The sequence below is a fragment of the Desmodus rotundus genome, chromosome 5 (genome assembly GCF_022682495.2).
Source record: "Desmodus rotundus isolate HL8 chromosome 5, HLdesRot8A.1, whole genome shotgun sequence".
NCBI classification, from domain to species: Eukaryota; Metazoa; Chordata; class Mammalia; order Chiroptera; family Phyllostomidae; genus Desmodus; species Desmodus rotundus.
In genome coordinates this window covers 151,775,817-151,799,254 of record NC_071391.1, presented here as the reverse complement: position 1 = coordinate 151,799,254, position 23,438 = coordinate 151,775,817, and the positions used below count along the sequence as shown (strand labels likewise).

Genomic DNA, 23,438 nt, shown 5'->3' with positions numbered 1-23,438 from the left:
AGACTCTCCTAACTTCAGCGCTGAGTTTGTCACTAAGAGTAGTCTGCCCCTCTTTAGAGTGTCACCCTTCTTTCCCCCTATATTGACATGCTAGTGTGATGGTGGATTTGCATGAACACTTGTTTTTAACCGGTCTTTTATTTATGGCTTTTACAGAACCTTGCTTCCTGGAATCCTTCAAATCCTGAATGTCTCTTACTTGTGGTGAAGGAACTTGTGCAACAATATCACCGATTTCAATGCAGCCGTCTCCGTGAGAGCTCCCGTCTCATGTTTGAATACCAGACATTACTGGAAGAGCCACAGTATGGAGAGAACATGGAAATTTATGCTGGGAAAAAAAACAACTGGGTAAGATTTTTTGAGAATGGGGAGAAAAGCCACTTTATCTATAATAAAATAAAACAATCCGTTCAGATGTCTACTTATAAAAACTTGTAAGTTAAGTTTCTACTTATAAACCCTAGCCATTTCCTTAAACACGGTCCAGGTTGCCTTCATACTTTCTCGGAACTTACACTTTGAGGGGCCTTAATGTTTATCTGGCTCAGAGTGTTTCTCAAAGGTATCACCCGGGAGGTTCGTAAGATCTGGAGTCTCACATCCCCAGCCCCACGTAGTCAGAAGTCGGGTTTTGATGCAGGTGGCTTAGAGGCGACATTTTGAGACACTGACAAGTTTCTCCTTTTCAAGGTAGACCTTCTTCAGTACCCCAGGCAGATACGAGAGGCTAACTCTGGAGGTAGCTAGCCTATATGGAGCTTTTTATAATTTCTTTTTATAGTTTCTTTGTGTTATGTGATCCTTTTAAAATACAAGTCAGACCCTATCACTCCTCAGCCCAGAACTTCCGTGTACCTCTCTTTTACTCTCATGGGAAAAGCCAGTGGCATAAAATGTTCCATGTCATTTCTGTCACCACCCTCCTTTATCCATCATTACTTCTCTCGCGTCATCTCCTACCTTTCTATTTAAAAGTATTCAGCCCTAGCCCACGTGCACCTTGCTGTGCTGCAGATACCCCAGGGATGCTTGTGCCCTAGGTTTTATAAATAGCTTTCCTGTTGTCTGGCGTATTTCCCCCAAGTATTTGCATGCCTAATACCTTTGCTCCTGAAAGTTTTTACTCATAACTCACATTCTCAGCAATGCCTGTGTTCACATGCCTAGTTTTTTAAAACAACTTTTTTGAGGTATGATTTACATCCCTTAAATTCACCTGTTGTAAGTGTGCAATGCCATGAGTTTTACTACAATCGCTGAGTTGAACAGCTACCACCACAGTCCAGTTCTAGGATGATTTCATCACCCAGTAAGGTCCCGCCTGCCATTTGCAGTTCATCCCGTTGCCATTTCCAGACCTGGGTGACAATGCTCTCTGCTGCACAGATTTCTCTTCCTGAACACTCCCTGTAGCGCAGTCATACAACATGTGGTCTTCTGTGCCTGGCTTCTCTCACTCAGCATGATGTGTGTGAGGCTCACCCATGTTGTAGCCTGTCTCAGTATCTCATTCCTTTTTGTGGCTGATGCTCTGTTGGATAGATGTAACCACATTTTGTTTATCCATTCACCAGTCGATGGGCATTTGGGCTTCCACTGTGACTGTTATGGATAATGCTGCTATAAACACTTCACTCGCAGCACCCCTTTTTAAGGTACAAAGGGGTCTTTGTACCACCCCTTTTTAAAACTATAACTGGCATGCCCCCACCTTTACCCTGCCCTACATTTTTGGCATCTCTTTTTAACATACCATATGATTAACTTGTATCAGTTATACGTTGCTGCATAAAATAATTATTCCAGAAATTAGTGGTTTAAAACAACATTTATTATCATAGTTTTTGTTTGTCACTTATCCGTGTACATTGACTCTGTGTCAGGGTCTCTCCCAGGCTGCCCTTGAGGCACTGGCCAGGGCTGCAGTCCTCCCAGGACTCAACTGGGGAGGAGTCCGTTCTAAGGTCATTCATGTGGTTGTGGTGCCACGCAGTTCATTGTGGGGTGTTGAACTGAGGGCGTCAGTTCCGTGCTGGCTGCAGGCTGCCCTGAATTCTTGCCTCTTCACAGGGCCTTTCCCCAGGGCAGCTCACTAGATGGCAGCTGGCCTTATCAGATCAGTCAGGAGAGAGTGAGTGTGTGAGCAAGCCAGAAGTCACAGCCTTTCTACCCTAATCTTAGGAGTGACATCTCATCAAGTTTGCCCATTCCCCAGTACCTCCCCCCTCCATGCCCAACTCTTCGGCAACTATCAGTTCTCTGCTATGAGTCTATTTGTGTTTTGTATGTTCATTTGTTTAGGTTTTTAGATTCCAGATACAAGTGAAATGATACCGTATTTGTATTTCTCTGACTTGTTTTACTTAGTATAATACCCTCTAAGTCCATCCCTGTTGTTGCAAATGGCAAGATTTTGTTCTTTTTCTTGGCAGAGTAAGGTGCCAGTGCACGTGTGTACATGCACACGTGTGTGCACATGTGCACAACACCTTTTCTCCGCGTTCATCTGTCAGCGGACACCTCGGTTGTCGGCTTCCATATTATGGCTATTACAAATCATGCTACAGTGAACATAGAGGTGTATGCATTTTTTTGAATTAGTGTTTTATTTTCTTTGGGTAAGCACCCAGAAGTGGAATTTCTGGATCCTTCTTTGTCTCTTGTTGTAGCCTTTGTTTTAAAGTCTATTTTGTCTCTAAGTGTTGCTATCGCAGCTTTTTTTAAATTTCCATTTTCATGAAATATCTTTTCTATGTCTTTACTTTCAGTCAGTGTGTGTCTTTCAATCTGAAGGAGTCTCGTGGGCAGTGTATGTAAGGGTCCTGTGTTTTTCTTAATTCATTCACAAACCCTCTATCTTTTGAATGGAGCACTCAGTCCATTTACATTTAAAGTAATTGTTGATAGGTATGTACGTATAGTCATTATAATTGTTTTCACACTAGCTTTACAAATGGTTGGTCTACTACTTTTATATATGTTTGCCTTTACTAGTGAGATTTTTTTTTCTTTCATATGTTTTCTTATTCCTAGTTTTGGCCTTTTCTTTTCCACTTAAAGAATTTTCTTTAACATTTCTTGTAATGCCAGTATAGTGGTGATGGACTTCTTTGGCTTTGCTGTCTGGGATATTCAATTCTGAATGATAACCTTCTTGGGTAGAGTATTCTTAACTGTTGTTTTTTTTCCTCTTTCTTCATGTTGACCGCATCATTTCCATTTTACTCCCTATATTTGTGGTGCTGCTGTAGGGCCCGAGACATTTTAGGCTCTCAACCTATGGTAATGAATGGGTGAGTACATCTAGAGCCAGAGCTTGAGCTCTGACTCTTTATTACCCTCTCAATTACTGTAGGCCAGTTTCTTGACTATTCTAAGCCTTGGTTTTCTCATTTCTAAAATAGGCATAAATGAATTAGCTCCACTGAACAGGGTTTTGGGGATAATTAAAGAGTGTATCTTAGAAAACCTTTTTGTAAGGTATGTGGTGTTCTAATTAGCCTAACTTTGGCTTTCCTTTTTGCATGTAGTAGATAATTATGCATTTGCCAAGGAACAATCTCCAGACTTCGACTATTAGTTGTCAGAGTCCGTTTGAAGAGTCACTTCTATGAGGCTGTCACCCAGCTAAAATTATGGTCACTCTTGAGTATTTCTTAGCTTCTAGCTATCTGTGTGGTAAGAGCAGTTGACTTCAGATGAAAGCTTGTTTGTTGACAGGGACTAGGCTCTAAGAAAGAAAATAAAATTTCCCTTCCCAGAGCAGCCTGGGTTTGGAATCCATTCTGGATAAGATGCCTACCTTTTACTTCCACGAGGAGGACAGAACTATGACACAGCAGCTGTTACCAGAAGAAAAGCATAGATTTAATAAATTGCCCAAACTGAGTCATGTTAGTTTAAGTTACTTCCCAATGTACCATAACTTGAACAAAGGAAGGACATATATATTTGTCGCTAGTGCTGGGGAAATTGCCATGAAGGCCGTTGGCAGAATGGCTGACATTTTGACAGTCATAGGTCAGATAATTTTCAACATCTATCCTAGAAAAGATTTGACCAAGTATTGACAGAAAAAAAAATCAAATTATTCTGTTTGCTTGGCTGCATCTAAATGTCTCATTTTCAGCTCACAGGAATGATTGCTATGGAAGCAGTCTTTGACGTTACAACAGAGTGATCATAAATTGCTTGAATAATGTTGGAACTTCAAATATAAAAAACACAGGAAAAGTCTTGTCTGAGGTTCTAAAACTCAGGATTTCTCTACTTAGGTTTTGCTCCTCCTGTCATGTTTATAGCTCATATTTTACAGTAAGATATGTTTTAAGTCACCATTTACTCAGTGTCACAGAGGAAGATTAGCTTACAGGTCACAAGGAAAATCCGAGGTAGAACTACACCCTGAGCTCTTGTCAAGTTTCTAACATTTCCAGTACTATTAGAAACAAGTGCTAAATTTTCTCTAGTCTCTCAAAGGCAAAATAAGAATGTATGGTAAGCTTGAAAGTTGGAGATCATAAAGCACTTTTTATGGTTTCTAATCAAATTTTTTCAGTGTTGTTTCATTTATTGTAAATTTAGTGGTATAGTATAAATCAGTCTTTGCCAATAAATATAAATTTATACTAACTCTAGGATCAACATTTTGAGAAGGAATAAAGTAGGATCATCTGAGCATTTATAAAAGAATGTTGTTCTCAAATAGCTGGTAGAATAAAAATATATTGTACAAACTAAAAAAGGGCAAAAGAGCTAAAATTCAGCGTGTGAACTAAAATAACTAGCAGTTCAGATGATTCCCAGTGCTAAATATGCAATTATTTTTCTGATTACCTTATATGTACAAGAGGTCTTTTAATTTTTTTTTTAAATCCTCACCCAAGGACATGTTTCCATTGAATTTTTAGAGAGAGAGGAAAGGAGAGAGGGAGGGAGGGAGAGAAACGAGAAACATCGATCTGTTGCCTTGAATATGCACCCTAACCGGGCATCGAACCTGCAACCTTTAAGTGTACAGAACGCCTCTCCATCCAACTGCCATGCGGTTAGGGCGAATTCTTTTAATTTTTAAATCCCATATTTGACTCTTTTTATTATTTAAAAATGTAAGAATCATTGTGTCTAAGAGACTCAAAGTTTTGAGGTTGACATTTTAGACTGGTAGTTAGAAATGACCACATATTGATTTAGAGGTTGTTTGCCTCTAGAATTTGAAAATGAATAAGAAATGAATTGTGTTTGACTTCTTATTGCCTAACCAACCAACCTCTTCTTATTCCTTGGTACTTTTTAAAAAACCTGTCTCAACATCCACAGGAATGACTTAACACATGTTCAACGTAGATGTAGTAACCATTGTAGTGTTCACTAATTTTATGAATGACTGGTGCACATCCTGGGGCTTGGGACAAGGGGCTTGGAAATAGCTCACACTGTGGGCAGAGAGCTTCTGGGTGACCTCAGATCAGCGTCGGTGCTTGTTTGCTCCAGCAACACTGACCTTGCTCTTTCTTGAACATCCAGGCATGTTTTACATCATCGGCCTTTTTTACACTTGCTGCTCTTTTTGCCTGGGATGTTTTTCTACCCCACTTCCTATGGGTTGCTGCCTCGCCTCTTTCACTCGTTTCCTCAATTGTTATGTTGTCAGATTATTCTATAAAGGAGCTAACTCCCTAACAGGGGTGTCCAGCCTTTTGGCATCTCTGGGCCACACTGGAGGAAGAAGAGTTGTCTTGGGCCACACATTAAATACACAAACACTAACAAAAGCCGATGAGCAAAAAAACGTTTTAAGTAAATTTACGACTTTGGGTCAGGCCGTATTCATAGGCATCCTGTGCTGCATGCGGCCCTGTGGGCCTTGGGTTGGACAGCCCTGCTGCCATTGGAGAGTTTTGAGCAAAGGAGGGTCATAATTTGACTAATGTGTTGAAAGTATCCCTTTGCCTGTGGTGATGGGACTGAACTGCAGGTGAACAAGGGCTGAGGCAGTGAGGGGTGGTTGCAGTTACCACCGGTAGAAACAATCCTGGCTCAGATCAGGTGGTTGTGGAGGTGGTGAGAAGTGATATAAACTGAAGGGAGAGTCAGCAGGATTTGCTGCCACTTTGAATGTGGAATGAGAGAAAGATTCCAGGAGTCAAAGATGATTCTGAGGTTTTTGGCCTGAGAGACTGAAAGAATGGAATTGCTCTTTACTAAAATGGATAAATATCCAAGGAAGAACAAGTTTGGTTTTAGTCCTGGTAGTTGGAAGAACGAAACTTGCATCAGTAGGAGGTCTGGGATGGAGATATAGTATTTAGGAATCATTAGCATGTACTATGTGGTATATAAAATCGTGAGCCTGGATGAGATCTAGTAGGAAGTATAGATAAAGGAGTGAGGCCTTGAGGTTATTAGGCCCTGGTGCGCTCCAGTGTCCAGAGGTTGGGGAAAACAGAGGGAAGGCCGGTAAAATAGGGAGGAACCAAGAGAGGGGGTCCTGGAAACCAAGTGAAGGATGTTCCAGGGAAGGAGTGCTTAGCTGTGTGGAAATGCTGCTGATAGAATATGTAATAAGTGAGGACTGGGAGATGACATTGGGTTTGGCAATGGGGAAGTCACTGACGAGCTGTTCTGGCAGCGTGGTGGGGAGGAAAAGCTGACTGGAGCGGGTTCAAGAGAGAATAATCAAAGAGGAAGCGTAGACCTCAAATACAGCCAAATTCTTTATAGGACATCATTCTGCAGAGTGTAACAGAGAAATGACATGGGACCTGAGGAGGAGTATGAAGTCAAGAAAGACTTTTTAAATGATGTGTGCTTGCTGTTGGGAGTGAGTGGGTAAAGAAGAAAGAGAAGGGGACAGTTGTTGGGACGTGTATTCTTTTATGCGTGTTCCTTCCTCTATAGCACCATACAAAGAACTAAAGGAAGACTTTTTGTTTTTTAATTTTTATTGACTTTATTGGGGTGACTTTGGTTACTAAAATTCTGTAGGCTTCAGGTGCACAATTCTGTAGCAATGCATCATCCGTATACTGCATTGTGTGCTCATCTCCCCACGACAGGTCTCCCTCTGCCACCACTCGTCCCCCACTGCACCCGTTTCCACCTACTGCAACCCCCTTTCCCTCTAGTCACCACCATACTGTTTCTGTGTCTATGAGGTTCTGTTTTGTTTTTGTTCTGCTTAATCTCTTCACCCTTTTCACCCGGTTGGTCCTTCAGTACTCCTCCCCACTCACAGCTGTCAGTCTGTTCTCCATATCTGTGAGTCTGTTCTATTCTGTTTGTTTGTTTATTTTGGTCAGTAGATAAGGAAGACACTTCTGTTCTTCTTCCACCATCCGCCACCAAACTCTCACTGGGCTAGATGCCCCTCTTATAAGCTCCTAGTTAACTCCGTACTTTTTATGTTGCCCCTATACTTACTCCTTTTAAAGTATGACTCTTGTATATACTTAAAAACAGACTCTTTCAGGGCCACGGAATCATACTTAACAGGGTACGTTAGTTCTAGAGTTCTAGGAGCGCACCTTTTTAGTCATCTTGGACTACAACAGAAGGTAAGAATTTTATTAGGATCTTTCAAAGACCTTCTCTTCCCACCCATCCGCCATGAGGAGTTGTTTGTGTGCCCTTGAGTGGTTCCTAACTACTCTCTCAGATGTTGGGTTTTGAGGAGCCCGCGTGTACTGTTGTTTCATACTGAGTCCAGCTGCTCGGCTCTGAGAGGGAGCCCTGTTTCTCACCACTGGCATTCCTGGTGGCGTGGTGCCCGCTGTGACTCTGTCTGGCTTGCTCAGCTTTGATTCTGTTCATTCAGTTCTCTGAGTCTGTCTTTTCTGTCCCCGGGTTAGGCCTGTGGTGATGAAAAAGTGCTCTGTCCTTAGCCAGAGGTTGATGTGAGTTAAAAGATGTTGTAAGCAGTAAAACAAACAGCAAACAACTAGGCAGATCGTAGTTATCATTGTGATCTCTGAACTCAAGGTTTATATTTCTGTTTGCATTTTCAAGGTTTTAGGTCAGAGTTTTAACATTAGGGCCAGCACCTTGAAGCCAGTTGCCAGCGTGTCTGTAGAAAAGAGTGGTGCATGTTGTGCAATCAACGTAAGAAGCGTGTGTGCGCGCTTATGTGTGTTCGTCCACTCACCCATAAAACAGCCTGTGAATGCATACTGTGTGTTGAAAGATATGTTTTGGGGAGTTTGAGGTACCTGTTTCTATGAGGGGGGAAGGGAGTGGAGGTATTGGGAGGTCTTTAGTAGTCACGGAATGAAAAGGATAGAGAACCACTCTTTAGAGTAGTTCTAGATTATCCCTGGAGTTCTCTGTCCGAACAGCCTGTCGTAGTGAAGCCCAGCATGCCCAAATCCCAAGCTGAGCTGCAGACTTGCAATGAGAGAGGCTAGAAAGATCCAGGATCCCATGAGCTCAGCACCCATTTTTGTTGCCTTTGCAAGACTTCCCTGGGAACCCCTGGGTGTCTGCATGGCCCAAGTGTAAAACCCCTCCTCTAGATCATGACAAGATTTTAAAAAAATGTGATTTCTTAGCCTTTCCCATCATAAAAATTGAGAAACTTTTTTCTTTTACATGAGGTTTCTCTTTTAAAAAATAGAAGGTGTTATTTATAGCTTAAATGTTTTATTTTTTAAATTTTAATTGTATTGTTTTTAATCCTTACCTGAGGATATATTTATTGATTCTGGGGGCGAGGGGAAATGAGAGAGAGAGAGAATGTGTGTGTGTCTTTGTGTGTGTGTGTTTGTGAGAGAGAGAGAGAAACATTGATGAGAAAGAGAAGCATTGATCACTTGCCTCCCCATACGCACCCCAACCAGGGATCAAATCTGCAACTCAGGTTTGTGCCCTGACCGGAAATCGAACCTGCTACCTTTCTGTGTACAGGACCACTCTCCAACCACCTGAGCCACACTGCCCGGGGCTTAGTTAAACATTTTAAATTGCTGAGCCCCTGTACATTTTTCCTATGAATACTGGTTTATAGGTAAATTACTGAAAAATATGGGGTGATGATAATGTTAGCAGATTGTCAGGGAATTAGATCTTATTTGGGGTACCCACCGATGTCCTGCTTTGTCCGGGTAGAGGTTTGACTTCCATGCGCACTTACAGACAGACGGTGGAGGCCGGTGGTGCGGGCCATGACCCTGTGGGTTCTAAACACAGGGGTGGGCAAGAGCAGGTTTGCAGTTGTGAGCATGTGGAACAGCTTATTCTTGTATTATTATTTATTTATTAGTTGCTGTACTATTACTTATTATTATTATTAACCTACTTTTGCCCACCCTGTGTTAGTGAACTGATCTGAATGCTTCAGTACAAACAAGAGTCAAAGAGGCAAGTCCGTCTCTACTGTTTGAATTTTTTTTTAAATCATACATTAAGGTATTCTTTTTATAGTTAAAAAACAAAAGGTAGTACTGCTGCATTTAATTTTATTGCATTTATAATACAGACTTAAAGAATTCTAATTTGTACTGTTTAGTAGCTAGTAATTTAATACTTTTTCTGATCCTCCCCTACTTTTTCATCCTTCTTTTCTTGTTCTATGTTGCTTTACCCAAACTGAAGATGCCTACATTTTGAACAGGTTGAATTTGTGGTCTTGGCTACAATTGTCATGTCACAATCTATTTCTGGTTATAATCATATTATTTTATGCCTTTCTTTGTACAGACTGGTGAATTTTCAGCTCGTTTCCTTTTGAAGTTGCCGGTGGATTTCAGTAATATTCCTACATACCTTCTCAAGGTAAAAATATATAATTGTCAATGTGAGAATATAAATGAGCTTTTAAGAAATTATTTAACTCTGAATATCTGTATGGTTGGTTTACCAGCTTTCGTCCGAATGATGAATTCTATTAAAATATTAATTGCATGAAAATTCATTAAGTTCCTTTGGTACCTAGGAGCTAAAATAGTAGCCCTAAAAGTAATTTTGAAATGACCTTTTTATAAGATAAAAGGAATATAAATTAAACTTTGGAAAAAAATACCTTTAGTTAATAACCTTTTTGGGATGAACGGCTCTGTTAGAAATTGCCTAATGTGTATTGTCTTTAAGTCAGATTACACATTAACTGTGCATTGCCCAAGGGCATTTTATTTTTTTAATTTATATTAGCAGTTGTTCTCAGACACCTTCATAGTTGGCCTGTCCTGCAGATCGAGAGTGGAGTTAGGCCAGTGTAATTGGCATTCTTTAAAATGTGATGCGGGCAAGCTGTGGCTTGAGAAGGGATCTGCAGATGCTTTGTGGAGGAAAGGTGGAAGGTGTGTGACTACGCTGTGGTACGTGGGAAACAAACTAAGTGGACCAGGGAGCAGGTTCTGAACACGTACCCTTGAGACAGCGGCCTAGGGTCATCAGAGATGTGGATTTTGGTTGTGACCGCCCTCAGTTCCATATTTCAACCATGGTTATGTACCTTTCATCTAATGTAAGAAAAATGTCTATCTTCCTAATTTGATGTTGTTGAAAGAGTTAAAAGTATTTCTAACAGTCTAGAGAGAAGCTAGAATCCTTGTACAGGGTTTCCTGCATATTGCGGTAGTCAGTAAATAATACTAGATATTAATCTGGACAATGACTAGAAGTGTGGTCTGGTGGAATATGAAGTGTAGACCATACGAAAGATTACGGAACACTTTTTAAAAATATATTTCACTCTAGTCATTAGTAGTGGGACTCTGTGGGCAAACTGAAATTAGGGAGCAGATAATAATCTAGTCTGGAAGAGAAGGGGTTTTTTCGCAAGAGAGTAATGAGAGATAAAGCTGGAAAGAGGAATTGGAAAGACCATGAATGCTTGAAGAATCACTTCAGATTTCATTAAGCAGGTGGTATTAACTTCTTTTTCCCTGGATTAACTTCCTATTTTATTTCCGTGGTCTCATTCCCTCCCACGCCCAATCTCTCTGCAATATTACTTCCAGAGTAGTCTACTTTAATCTCCTCTTAAAACAAATAATGGTTCCTTTTGAAACAAACAGTCACTTCCACAGCCTGCCTGTCCAGGCCGTGCTATTTTGTATGTTGTTTCCCAGCCTGTGCTGTTGGTCTGAAACAAGCGTCTCTCCTCCCTGTCCTGCCAGTGCTGTGAGAATTCCCGGTGCTGTCACTTTGCTCTGGCTCTCCCTCCCAACTCTGAAGCCCCTCCTCTTTCATCTTTTCCTAGAGAATTTACTTAATTGACCTAAGAATAAAGTGAAGTCCAAAGAAGTTCAACTTACTTGCTCAAGACCCTAAGTGTTTATTTGAGGCCGTTGACAGAATATCTAGTTTTGATTATTGGCACCTGGAACTAGAGAGGAGCTAAGAGTTCGAGATGGAGGACAAGGGGATCATGAAATTAAAGTGAGCCTTTTGAAAGAGGAAGTGTAACATACAACTATGGGAAAGCCAAAGCCTGAACTTGGGAGATCCAATGAAAGAGAACTGTGTAGGTAGAAGGTCTACAGGAGCCCAGAGCTGTATAAGCCAGGGGCTTTAAAATGTCCATGAAGAAGGAAATGCTCACATGCCATTGAATAAACAAGGCTGCACTCAAGAAAAGGCATTTGATTTGGCCAGGGCACAGGGATACTGAGACTAGAGAGAATACTTCAGTATAATGGCCAAATAGAGACCAGATTATTGGTTTTAATGAAGATGTGAATGAACAGGAAATTTGCTCCATGGGTATTAGACAAAATGAGCTGTGAAAATGGAATGGAAACTTGAAAATCTGAAATGATCATGTGTAATCATTAAGAAACAACTAAAGTGGTAACATACTGGCTAAAGTAATCATAGAGAAGCCTTTTCAAGAAAGTTTTAATTGATATACTTGACTATGATAATCTAACTGACCTTCTTCTCTTTGAGAAATTGAAAGGAAATGTTGCTGGGGAAAAACCATTCCAAGTGGTGCTATCATTCTTTCATGTACTTGGGGAGAGCAGGCAATGATGTTGAGTTAAATATGCATATGACTTTGTCATTAAAGATTGAATCTTAATGAATTTGCAATTTGAAATTTCTCATTCCTTTCACCTTTCTTAGGAACAGGGGAGGATTTTGCATTCTGTGTACCCAGAAGAAGAGAATTAGGCTAACTAATGTTCCTAGAATTCTTTTTGGATGAATTGTTGCATTGCCCTTAATTATTTGGGACTGTTTGAAAGTTCATTTACTTCTACATATTTGCTAGGAAGGAAACTGATAATTTTCCCCAAATGTGCTCTTTGTTTAAAATGCAGCAAGTTTTTTTAGGGTGCTGTGTATTGAATATAATTGTTTCTCAGCAAGCATAAGATAGCAAACATTAAAAAGTCCCCTGATCCTGATAAATGAGTATAAATACAAAGGCTGACCTCATAAAGATTTTCCTCTAAACCACAGATTACATGATGCTTCAAAATTTGAGACCGTTTAGTTGAGGGAATTTTTTGAATCCAATAAAGTCACACTTAATAAGCAGCTTTTAGAAATAAAGACTGCTTTAACTCACTCTTGTGAAATCTGGTTTTAAAGCAAAACAGTTGTCTGTTTCTTGAAATACCATAAAGAATTCACAGAGAACCCTCATCTTATCTTAAAGGAAATAGTTTGTGTCTAACCAAATAGGAGTGGGCATGCTTTTATACAGGGAGGAATGTGTACCTGGAAGAAAGTGCCATAAAAGTAGGGTACTTTTTATTCCAGACTTATCATGGCTCAATTTGAGCCAAAATTTGCATTTGAGACTTAATCGCAAAGAAAGTAGTGAGATGGTCTAAAAACTTACTCTGCAGGGAACTGCCCTTTCTTCTTTCATGAAGTAGGGGGCCCATGACTGCTCTCAGTTTATTGTTCTTGTCCTGCCTCCTTTCTCTAGGGACAGAAGCAGAGCTTAGAGAAAAATGCACTCCGATCAGAGGCCGCCAGACGCCTTCTCTAAAGGGCAAGATAGTAAAATTTTAGGCTTGCAGGCCAGATGGTCTCTGTCACTACTCAGCTCTGCTGTTGGAGCATGAAAACAGCTACAGTAATATGTAAATGAATGCATGTGGCTGAGTTCCAATAAAACTTTATTTTCAAAAACAGGTATAGGGCTAGATTTGGCCTGTGGGCAATTGTTTGCCCACCCCATTTCTAGATTATGGAGGGGAATATTTCTTCACAAATGCACCTGGGGTGGCACAGTAAGACAAGTAAACAGGTTTAAGGAGTGTGAGTGGATTTTAATACTGTGCTCTCTCAGCTGATATTTTACTAGCACCTTCAACTTAATGAATTCCCCTTCCCTCTTTTCCTTCTTCCTTTCTTCCTTTCCTTCCTGTTTTCTCCCTTTTTAAAAAAAAAAAAAATTTCACCTTCTCTCTCACTTTAAAATAATTTGCTGGTGACATATAATTTACTAAATTCCCTTCCAAGTCTTCGTTTCTTTGTTTCCCTAACTGTTAAAATGTTGCCAGGCTGGCCCTGGCTGGTGTGGCTCAGTTGGTTGGAGCGTCACCCGTAACCCAAAGATTGTGGGTTTGATTCCTGGTCAGAGCACATGCCTGGGTTGTGGGTTCAATCCCCAGTCCTGGCACGTACAATCCCCAGTCTGGGTGTGCGTGGGAGGTGGCCGATCAGTGTTTCTCTCTCACATTGATGTTTCTGTCTTTCCCTTCCTTTCTCCCTTCCTCTCTAACAAAGCCATGAAAAAGTGACCTCAGGTGAGGACACTTAAAAAAGATGTCAGGCTGTATTACACATCACATCAGATTGTTTTGAGAATATTAATAAGATAATGAATATGATGGTACTCTGAACTTCAAGTAGATCCCAAAGAGAAGTGGTTTTGATTGTAGTCATTTAATTTGTATTTCGGAGTATTGAATTTATTGTGGACTAGAAAGTATTTCATTGAAATTTAGATAGTTACATTTATACTACTCCTTTCCTCTTTCTTGACTTCCTCTATCTACAGTTCAAAACTCGAATTTTCACTTGCACCAAATTTCTAGATATAATTTCAGTTAATTCTGACAATAATATAATTTCTACTAAAAACAAACAGTCACAGGTAGTTTCGTTTCTGTGAGTTTTCTCCTTTTGTGTTTCTTTTAGTTTTATTTTGCTTTTATTTCTTATGGTATGCTTGTGTTTTTGTTGTCTGAATTAGAGTTTTAGGATATAGTTCTATCTTAGGTGATTATCAGTTCACCTGCTTTGCTACCTTGTCCCCATATATAGTGATAGTCTTTTAAGTACAGTCTATTCTGCTACAGAGTATGCTTTAGTGACATAAATTAGTTCATACATGATTGATAAATACTGGAAGCAAGTCAGTATAATGCAGAAGTTGCCATGGTTTATAGTTGATTTTTTTCTAGCACATTAATATTTTTTAATTATTATTTTTTACCCTCATCTGAGGACATTTTTTTCATTGATTTTTAGAGAGAGAGGAAGGGAGAAAGGGAGAGAGAGAGAAACATTGATGCGAGAGAGAAGCTTTGATTGGTTGCCTACCATAAGTGCCTCTATGGGGATCAAACCCGCAGCCTCGGTATGTGCCCTGACTGGGAATCGAACCCACAACCTCTTAGTCACAGGATGATGTTCCAGCCAGCTGAACCCCACCAACCAGGGCATAGCACATTAATATTTTGACCACTAAGTAATAGCAGCTAAATGCAAATGAACAAGCAAGCTGAGGAAGTATATCGTAACTGCACTCTATGTCCATTCACGCCATTCCCTTCCACTTGGCTCAGTTTGACACTGTCTTCATTTATGTGTTGGGTGGTTTCCCCTCTCTTTGTAGAAAAAATAACACAAGACAGTGAGCCAGAGCTAGCTCTGTCCTGCATCCTTACGTTTTGTCCAAAACCTGCGTCTTCACTGTACTTCTAGTGATGGTGTCTCTCTTTTCAATAATGCAGCAGTCTCTATCTTTTTTACCTTTTTTTTTTTACAATAGCTTTATTACCAAACAGCAGTTGGGGCCCAGCTGCCTGCTGCCACCCTCTAAGGCAAAATTCTAGAGGCGAAATTTTGGTGATAAAAGGAAGGAGTTTTTATTCAAAAGCTTCACAAATTTGGAATAACACTTTTCCAAAGTGTTAAGTGATTAAGTGCATTCGTTAATCACTTAAGCCTATCCATTAAGGCTAAACTCTTTAACATGTGGGTTCTCTTATCATTCCCCCTGTTTTAATTATCTTGTTTTTATAGGGTTAGTTTACAAACTAGAATAACATAAGATACAAAAGCTACACAATTTTGGAAGAATGGCAGGCTTCTGTCTGAGAGCTCGTTCTCTCTAGATCACCCAAAGAAGAGTATAACCCTGCCATCCTCAGCCAGGCCAGCCCGATCCGAGGCTGCACCCGGAGTTCCTTCCCATCCGAAATACTGTCCCTTGGGAAATGCAGGCAGCTGCAGCCCGATCATCCAGGCATCCTTGAGGAAGAAGCCTGAGCTAGCCCCATCCGAGAGCCCCAGAGCCCTGCTTTGATTTCAAATCTTCTGGCCTGTAATTCCATGTCCTCTGGAGGCATTCAGCTTCTCAGCCAGTCATGTCCTAGGCTGTTTACCATTGCCTTTGGCAGCCTTCTCCTTTAGCCCCTTCCTGCTCCTCCTCAGTGATCTGATCAGATCTCTCTGTATCAGCTTTATTGAGATGTAATGCACATATTGAATACCAAGCAATTCACACATGTAAGATGTGCAGTTCAGTGGTTTTAGTGGGTTCACAGAACTGCAACCATAGCAGTTTCAATCTTACCTTTACCTTTTAAAAAGCCCTATATATACTATAGTGATTCTTTATTTATGCGGGATATAACATGTTATTTTAAGTATGTTAGTGTTTTTATTGTAATCACTTTGGTTTGTGTCGATGCTATGGTTACAGAGTTGTACAGCAACTGTAAGGTAAGGTCTGGCTGTCCCGTATTTTTCTCATTAGCCTCTTATTCTTAATGTATAATTCACTAGAATGCATTTTTATAGGAATGTATATATCATACCGTAGCAAAAACACTTGCATTTTAAATTGACCACAAAATCTCTTCTTTAATCACTCAGGCATCCTTAGTCCTTTACACTCTCAATGTATGTGTGAGTTGTGAGGTCCTTCTGTGTCCTCACACTTCTCTTCAGGACACGGTCCGGATTGTCCGTGTCTCTCTTACACTGTGGCGCCAGAACAAGCACAACACCTCAGAAAGCACTGATCAGGTCAGTGTTCATTAGCGCGCTGAACCCCATCGTTGATTAGTGCTTTTGAGCTCGTAAGAAACCACACTTCCTTGTCTTACCAATCCTGTCCTATACAGCTGGTCTCTTACAACAGCATAGACTAATCCCATCATGCTGTCCTTGTGGGTTTGCCCCCTTTTCCAGTCTGTTTATGGGAGAGGGATTGACACCTACAATCCAGGAAAGGGGTACACATTGGAACCGAGTAGTACTGTGGAATTATGGGATGTAATCATTATAGGTGACCATTTTAAAAAATAAAATCTGTAGCTCCTTTTCTCTGTGGTAACGTTTTCTCTGTCCACATGATAAAGGTACCGGCTGGCACCTAACAGGTAGTGTCAGTCTCTCTCTGTCATCTGTTATTGTTAAACCATTTTGTCAACCAGACCTACGAGTGAAAAGTAGAATATGGTTGGGGAGTGCCTATTTAACAATGGCAGTGCAAGCCAGAATTTCCTGGAAGTACAGAGTTCTTCAGCGGGTTGAGAGATGCTTCTGGTTGGGAAAAACCTTTGTGAAGGAGGTGACATTTAGGATGGGTTTTGGAAAATGGTCAGTATTGATAGAGAGAAGCTAGAGAGAATGAATGAGCAAGAATTCAGGTGGCAAAATGGCACACTTGGAGAACAGGAGAACAGTGCACTTTGGCTAAGTCATTGAACGTGTGTACGAAGTAGTGAGAGATAAGAAAAGGAAGTGCATTTTAAAGGTACTGAATACGATGATATAGATAGAGCCTTAATGATTGTTTTGAGTAGTACTAATGATCAGAACTGTATTTAAGAAGAGAAATCTGCCAGGAAATAATATACAAAATGATTGGAGAGGAGGAGGAGGGAAATTAGGCTGATAGTCAGGGATCAAGGGAGATGAAACAGCCCAGAGCTTCAGACCCTGTTGAAGTTTGCACACTCGTAGCTGTGGAACTCACTCCCCTAGTCCGGTGATCAACCCGGGAGAATGAGGGTGAGGAAAGGGGGGCGCAGTAAGAACCTTCTGGTCAGTGGTAGCCACAGTGTATCTGTTCTGGTTCATGGTGAGATAAAGAGAAAATTGAGAGTTTTTAGAAACATTTATAACAGTTTGATGGAATAATCATATGTCTCTTCACTAATGATAAAAACATTGTGTGTACATTATGATGTTTTACATTTTTCTTCTTCTAATAACTTTTTAATGTATTTTATGAAGCCATCAATCTGTAGAAATAGGAAAATAAAAAAGCAAACCAAACACTAACTGTGCCTTCACTGTAGATGGTCTGACAGTCACTGCTCTAGCCCTCACTCGGCCCCTGCGGCTCCTGGCTGCCATTGCTCCCCCTGCCCTGGACTCAGTGGTCTTTGGAGTATCCTGGGGGTTTTCCAGATTTGTATCCACTGTTACCCATGGCCCCCTACCCCCTTTTTCTTTATAAATGCATCCCTAGGATTTGGAGTAGGAGAAGGAACCTGCAGCTCTTGGTTGGAATAGTATTTAATATAGAGCTTAAAGGGAAATTTTCTTTTAAAATAATTTTTAACATTTTACTTAATGTTGATCTAGTTTCATGATAAAATAATGTCACAGTGATACCCACCATCTTCCTCCCATTTCCCTGAAGACCCATTTTCTTTCCTGAACCCCTTCAGTGCAGCTGTTTTTACATGGCAAGCGCACTGTCGGAATAGGGGACATCCAGAAACAAGGTGGGTGTCATTTTTTTGCTCCAGGTTGCTTATACAAGGGTTTGGCTCTCATGAAGCGGGATGAGATGGTGATTTAGTTTTTCAAACTTTGTGCTAACTCTAGAAAATAGTCTACCATGCCACGAGCGTTTCTTCAGTAGGTGGGTATTCACAAAAATGCTCTTTAGCATAAAATCCGGGGATATTGATGATGCCGGTATTCTTAATCTCTGTTCCACAGACCAGCACTTCATAAAGTGTGGTTCTGGGACTCCTGGTATCCCCAAGACCTATTCAGAGAGAAAAGAAGTACTATTTTCAGAAGAAGGTTAAAAATTTGTTTACTTCATGAGTGAATAGTGGAGTTTTCCGTAGGCTACATGGTGTGTTATGTTAGCATGTTATTGTTACTCTGATGGCCGAATGGTGTGTTTGCTTGTGTGTTCTTATATTTATAAAATTTCTGAGTTTTTACCAAAGAATATTCAAGAAGAAATAGATAACTTGAATGGCCTTGTGTCTATCATAGTTAAATACCTTTCAATAAGGAAAACTCCAGGCACAGATGACTTCACTGGTGAGTTTTGCCAGTCATTCAAGGAAGGAATAATACACAGATTCTACATATACTCTTTGAAAAATTGAAAAGGAGGGAATACTTTCTATGATTCTATGAGGACAGCATTACCTGTCCGCATAGAATAAAAAGCAGACAGAGGTATATATGTAAAATTCAAAACAAAATTTTAAGAAATTCAATACAATAATATATAGAAAGGATGTTATATCCAAGTGGGGTTTATCCCAGGCTTGTAAGGCAGGCTGAAAGTTAAAATATCAACAGTGTAATTCACCATTTTAACAAACTAATAAAGACCATATGGTCATTTTAATAGACACAGAAAAATATTTGATAAAACTGAACATCTTTTCCTGATAAAAAAATTCTTAGCATTCTAGGAATAGAAAGGGACTTCTTCAACCTGGTAGAGTGCATCTATGAAAGTCCTATAAATAATATACTGACTTCGTGATGAAAGACCAAATGCATTCTCCTGAGGTTCAAAGCAAGGCAAACATGTTCGCTCTCACTAAATCTGCTTACTACTGGAGGTTCTAGCCAGCGCAGCAAGGCAAGAAAAAAGAATAAAAGATACAGTAGAAAGGAAGAAGCAAAACTGTCTTTATTCATTAATGATATGATTATTTTTGTAGAATACCCTAAGGAATCTACAAGAAAGCTCTAGAACTAATAAGTGAATTCTGTAATGTTGCAGAATATAAGATCACTATATAAAAATCAATTGAATTTCTATGTATATTAACTACAGATAATTGAAAATTGAAATTTTAAAAATGTAATTTAAAATAGCATCAAAATATGAAATATTTAGAGACAAATCTAATAAATTGCTTTTTAAAAATCAGTCCTACTCATAAACTGCCAGCATCCAGCGTTCAGCAAAAGTATCCTTGGGCCCTGGCTGGGTGGCGCAGTTGCTTGGAGTGCTGTCCTGCATGCCAGAAAGCTGTGGGTTCAGTCCTCGGTTCATCAGGGCATGCAGGGGAGAAAACTGCTTGAAGTTTCTCTCTCTCTCCTCCCTCCCACTCACCCTCCCTCATCCCTCTGTCCCTCTGTCCCTCCCTCCCTCCCTTCCTTTCTCTCTAAAAATCAATAAACATCCTCAGGTGAGGATTTAAAAAAAAAAAAACTTTGTTGGTTTGGGTCCATTTGATGAATAGTAATTGAAACCCAAAGTGCTTGTCCCTTTGGGTTTCTGTTAGGACTCACAGCCATCCTTTTATTCAAAGACTATGTAATTTTATGTCATAGCTAGCTTTAGAGAAGGATTTTGGTCAGCATCTTGCCATTGATAGAGAGGTCAGTGCTACATATGTTTATATTTAATCCTCACACCCGCCCTATAAGGTGGCCCAGTGAGTACCTGTTGTTTCTGTCTGCCTAGCATCTCTCTTGCCCTTTTCCTGTGTTCCGTGTATCCTGTGTCCACCTTCCTTTCCCTGTACCATCCCTGTGATTCTGGTAGCTGTGTGTTAAATTCCTGTTCTGCCTGGGAGGGGTTAGTCCAAGGGCTGGATACATCATCCAAGCTGGCCCAGGTACAGTGTTTCCTAGAGCTTTTGAAAATTGAAGGAGGAAGAGAAAAACTTTTTCTTTGCTATGATGTTTATAAGCTGGCATGAACTGAATCTAGGACTACAGGTCACCGTGTTCCTCACCATGGGGCAAAAGCCTCTGGGTCAGCACCACCCAGTAGAAATGTAATGCAAGCCAGAAATGCGAGCCACATACGTAATTTCTACTAGCCACATTAAAACAGCTACGAAGAAACAGGTGAAATTAGATTCAATAATATATTTTACTTAACACGTTAAATATGTTATTTCACTATATAATCAAAATTAGAATTATTAATGAGCTTTTATATATATATATAGTGTACAAAATCTTTGAGATCTGTGTACATTTTATTCTTTAACATCTCTCAATTTGGACTAGTCATATTCCAAATGCTCATTGGCCACTTTTTGTTAATGGCTACCATTTTTGACAGTGCAGCTCTGTACTGTGGAAGTGAAGAAGTAAAGATGGAAAAAGTAAAGATGAGAGATAGAGATTTAAAAAGAAAGCCAGTGGTGAGATTTTTGGTTTCCATTCTTCAAGTTGGAGGAGCTGTCTTGGCTTTGGAGTCTTTGAGCCCCTCCCATAGTTTTCTAAAAAATAATATTTTTTGCTGAAGTGAGTAGTATGATTTAGGTTTCTGTCATTTATAGTCAGAAAAATCTTGTATCGTACGGGCCAGCATTATTAGCTCCATTTCTTTTGGATGGGTTACCCAAGGTTATCTTAACTGTGTATTGCTGAGCACAGGTTTGCCTCATTTCTTAAAAGCCACACTCTTCCCACCACAAGAGAGTGTCCATGGACGCTCCTTGTAGAGCAGGCCCTTTTCCCTGCACAAAGGGATGGGACTTTATTCTTGCACATTCAGTGCCCAACGTAGTTCTTTCTAGACTCCGATACGATGTGGTTATTAAAATACTTATTGGGTTGACCAAAAAGTTCATTTGGTTTCTTCCATAAGGTGGCTGTAGAAGCACTTAGTTGTCTTTAACCTAATTTGAAATAATTTTCTTAGATGGTATTGTGACAGCTGTCATATCAGCGTGCACTTAGAAAAAAATCATTAAAACAGGTGAATTTTTGTGTGGTCATTTTAATATTGAAGATGGGAGAAAATATGCAACGTTTTGGCATATTATGCTTTACTATTTCAAGAAAGGTAAAAACACAAATGAAATGCAAAAAAAAAAAAAAAGATTTGTACAGCATATGGAGAAGGTGCTGTGACCGATAGAACCTGTCAAGCGTCGTTTGTGAAGTTCCGTGCTGGAGGTTTCTCACTGGACGATGCTTCATGGTCAGGTAGACCAGTGGAAGTTGATAGCGACCAAATTGAGACATTAATTGAGAACAATCAACATTATACCACAGGAGATAGCTGGCATATTCAAAATGTCCAAATCAAATAAAGTTATTGATGAAAGTGAAAAGTGTGTCCTTTATTTTATGGAAAAACCAAACAGACTTTTTGGCTAGCCCAATGTTTTTTTGACAGGAACTTTCTGGTGGGAACACACAGTAGTCCTGTTAACACATTTCACCTCCACCCTTTGCGAAAAAGTGACTTCAGCGAGTCGCTTGGCAGTGAATGGGACCTACTTCAGTTCTTTGGTCACATACATGCTGCCTTGTAGACTGGTGTAGTAATCCAGCCTTATTTCATTTGAAATACTCTAGCCGGTCCAGGAAACCTGATTAGCACCTCTAAACAATTATGTCATTAAAGAGCAAGACTTACGAGCTCTGTTAAGGCTATGTGAGATCTGTTTTCCACGCTGAATAAAGTTAAGCAAGTTCTCATAATTTTAGAATGATTCAGCCTTTTCTAAGTGTTACAACTGATGTTATAAAATCTTGGACATCAACTTGAGGCTATTCTTTTTTTTTTAAATATATTTTATTGAGTATGCTATTAGTTGTCCCAGTTTTTCCCCTTTGTCCCCCTCTACCCAGTACCCCCATTCCCTCCAGCAGTTCCCCCTTAGTTCATGTCCATGGGTCATGCATATAAGTTCTTTGGCTACTCCCTTACCTTTACTGTTCTTAACATCTCCCTGTCTATTTTGTAACTACCAGTTGGTACATCTTAATCCCTGCACCTTTCCCCATCGTTTTCCCTCTTCCCCCTCCCAGCTGGTACCTCTCCAGATGATCTCCATATCTGTGATTCTGTTCCTGTTCTGCTTGTCTGCATAGTTTGTTACTTGGATTCAATTATTGATAATTGTGAATTTATTGCCATTTTAACATTCATTGTTTTAATTTTCTTTTTCTTATATAATTCCCTTTAGCATTTCATATAATAATGGCTTGGTGATGGTGAACTCCTGTAGTTTTACCTTGTCTACCAAGCACTTTATCCTCTTCCATTCTAAGTGATAGCTTTGCTGGATAGAGCAATCTTGGTTGTAGGTCCTTGCTTTTCATCACTTTGAATACTTCTTGCCAGTCCCTTCTAACCTGCAAAGTTTCTTTTGAGAAATCATCTGACAGTCTTATGGGAACTCCTTTGTAGGTAATTAATTGTCTGCTTTTCTCTTGCTGCTTTTAAGATTCTCTCTTTATCTTTAACCTTTGGCATTTTAATTACGATGTGTCTTGGTGTGGTTCTTTTTGGGTCCAACTTGTTTGGGACTCTCTGTGCTTCCTGGACTTGTATGTCTATTTTCTTTACCAAGTTAGAGATGTTTTCTTTGATTATTTTTTCAAATACGTTTTCAATTTCTTGCTCTTTCTCTTCTTCTGGCACTCCTAAGCCTCCCCTCATTTTTTTTTTAAATTCTTTTTTCTTCCTGCTCTTCTGATTGAATGATTTTTCTTTCCTTTTGTTCTAAATCATTGATTTGATTCTTGGCTTCATTCTCTCCACTGTTGGTTCCCTGTAGATTTTTCTTTATTTCACTCAATGCAACCTTCATTTCTGCCTGGGTCTTTTTCATGCTATTGAAATACCCAGTGAGTTCATGAGTTCACAGGTTATCATCCTGATAACCAGTGTTTTGAACTGTGCATCTGATGGGTTGCTTATCTCCATTTCATTTAGTTCTTTTTCTGGAGTTTTTTTTCTGCTCTTTCATTTGGGCCATATTTCTTTCTCTCCTCATTTTGGTAGCCTCCCTGTGTTTGTTTCCACGTATTAGGTAGAGCTGCTTTAACTCCCTGTTTTCATAGTATGGACTATTGTAGAAAAGTGCACCTGTTAAGTCATATGGGGTGGAGCCTTAGGTTATTGGTAGGGTGATACAACCCATGTCATACCTCTGTTCCTCTGTATCAGGGAGGGCTCGCAGAGGAGACAGTTATGCTGCCTGGCCTCTGGAGTTTTGCCCAGGAGGAAGCTATCTCTCGGTACTCACACTTCACTTTCTCCCCATATATTTTCC

The 23,438-nt window shown here is 40.0% G+C and overlaps 1 protein-coding gene across 1 annotated transcript in view; it reads left to right on the top strand.

The window, feature by feature from the left end:
• Positions 1 to 23,438, top strand: part of BABAM2 (BRISC and BRCA1 A complex member 2) — a 335,445-nt gene that overhangs the window by 107,220 nt on the left and 204,787 nt on the right. Inside the window, exons 5-6 of the mRNA XM_024552599.4 lie at positions 157 to 351; positions 9,697 to 9,771. Coding sequence (XP_024408367.3) covers positions 157 to 351; positions 9,697 to 9,771 — 270 coding nt within the window. The remainder of the gene's footprint in view (positions 1 to 156; positions 352 to 9,696; positions 9,772 to 23,438) is intronic.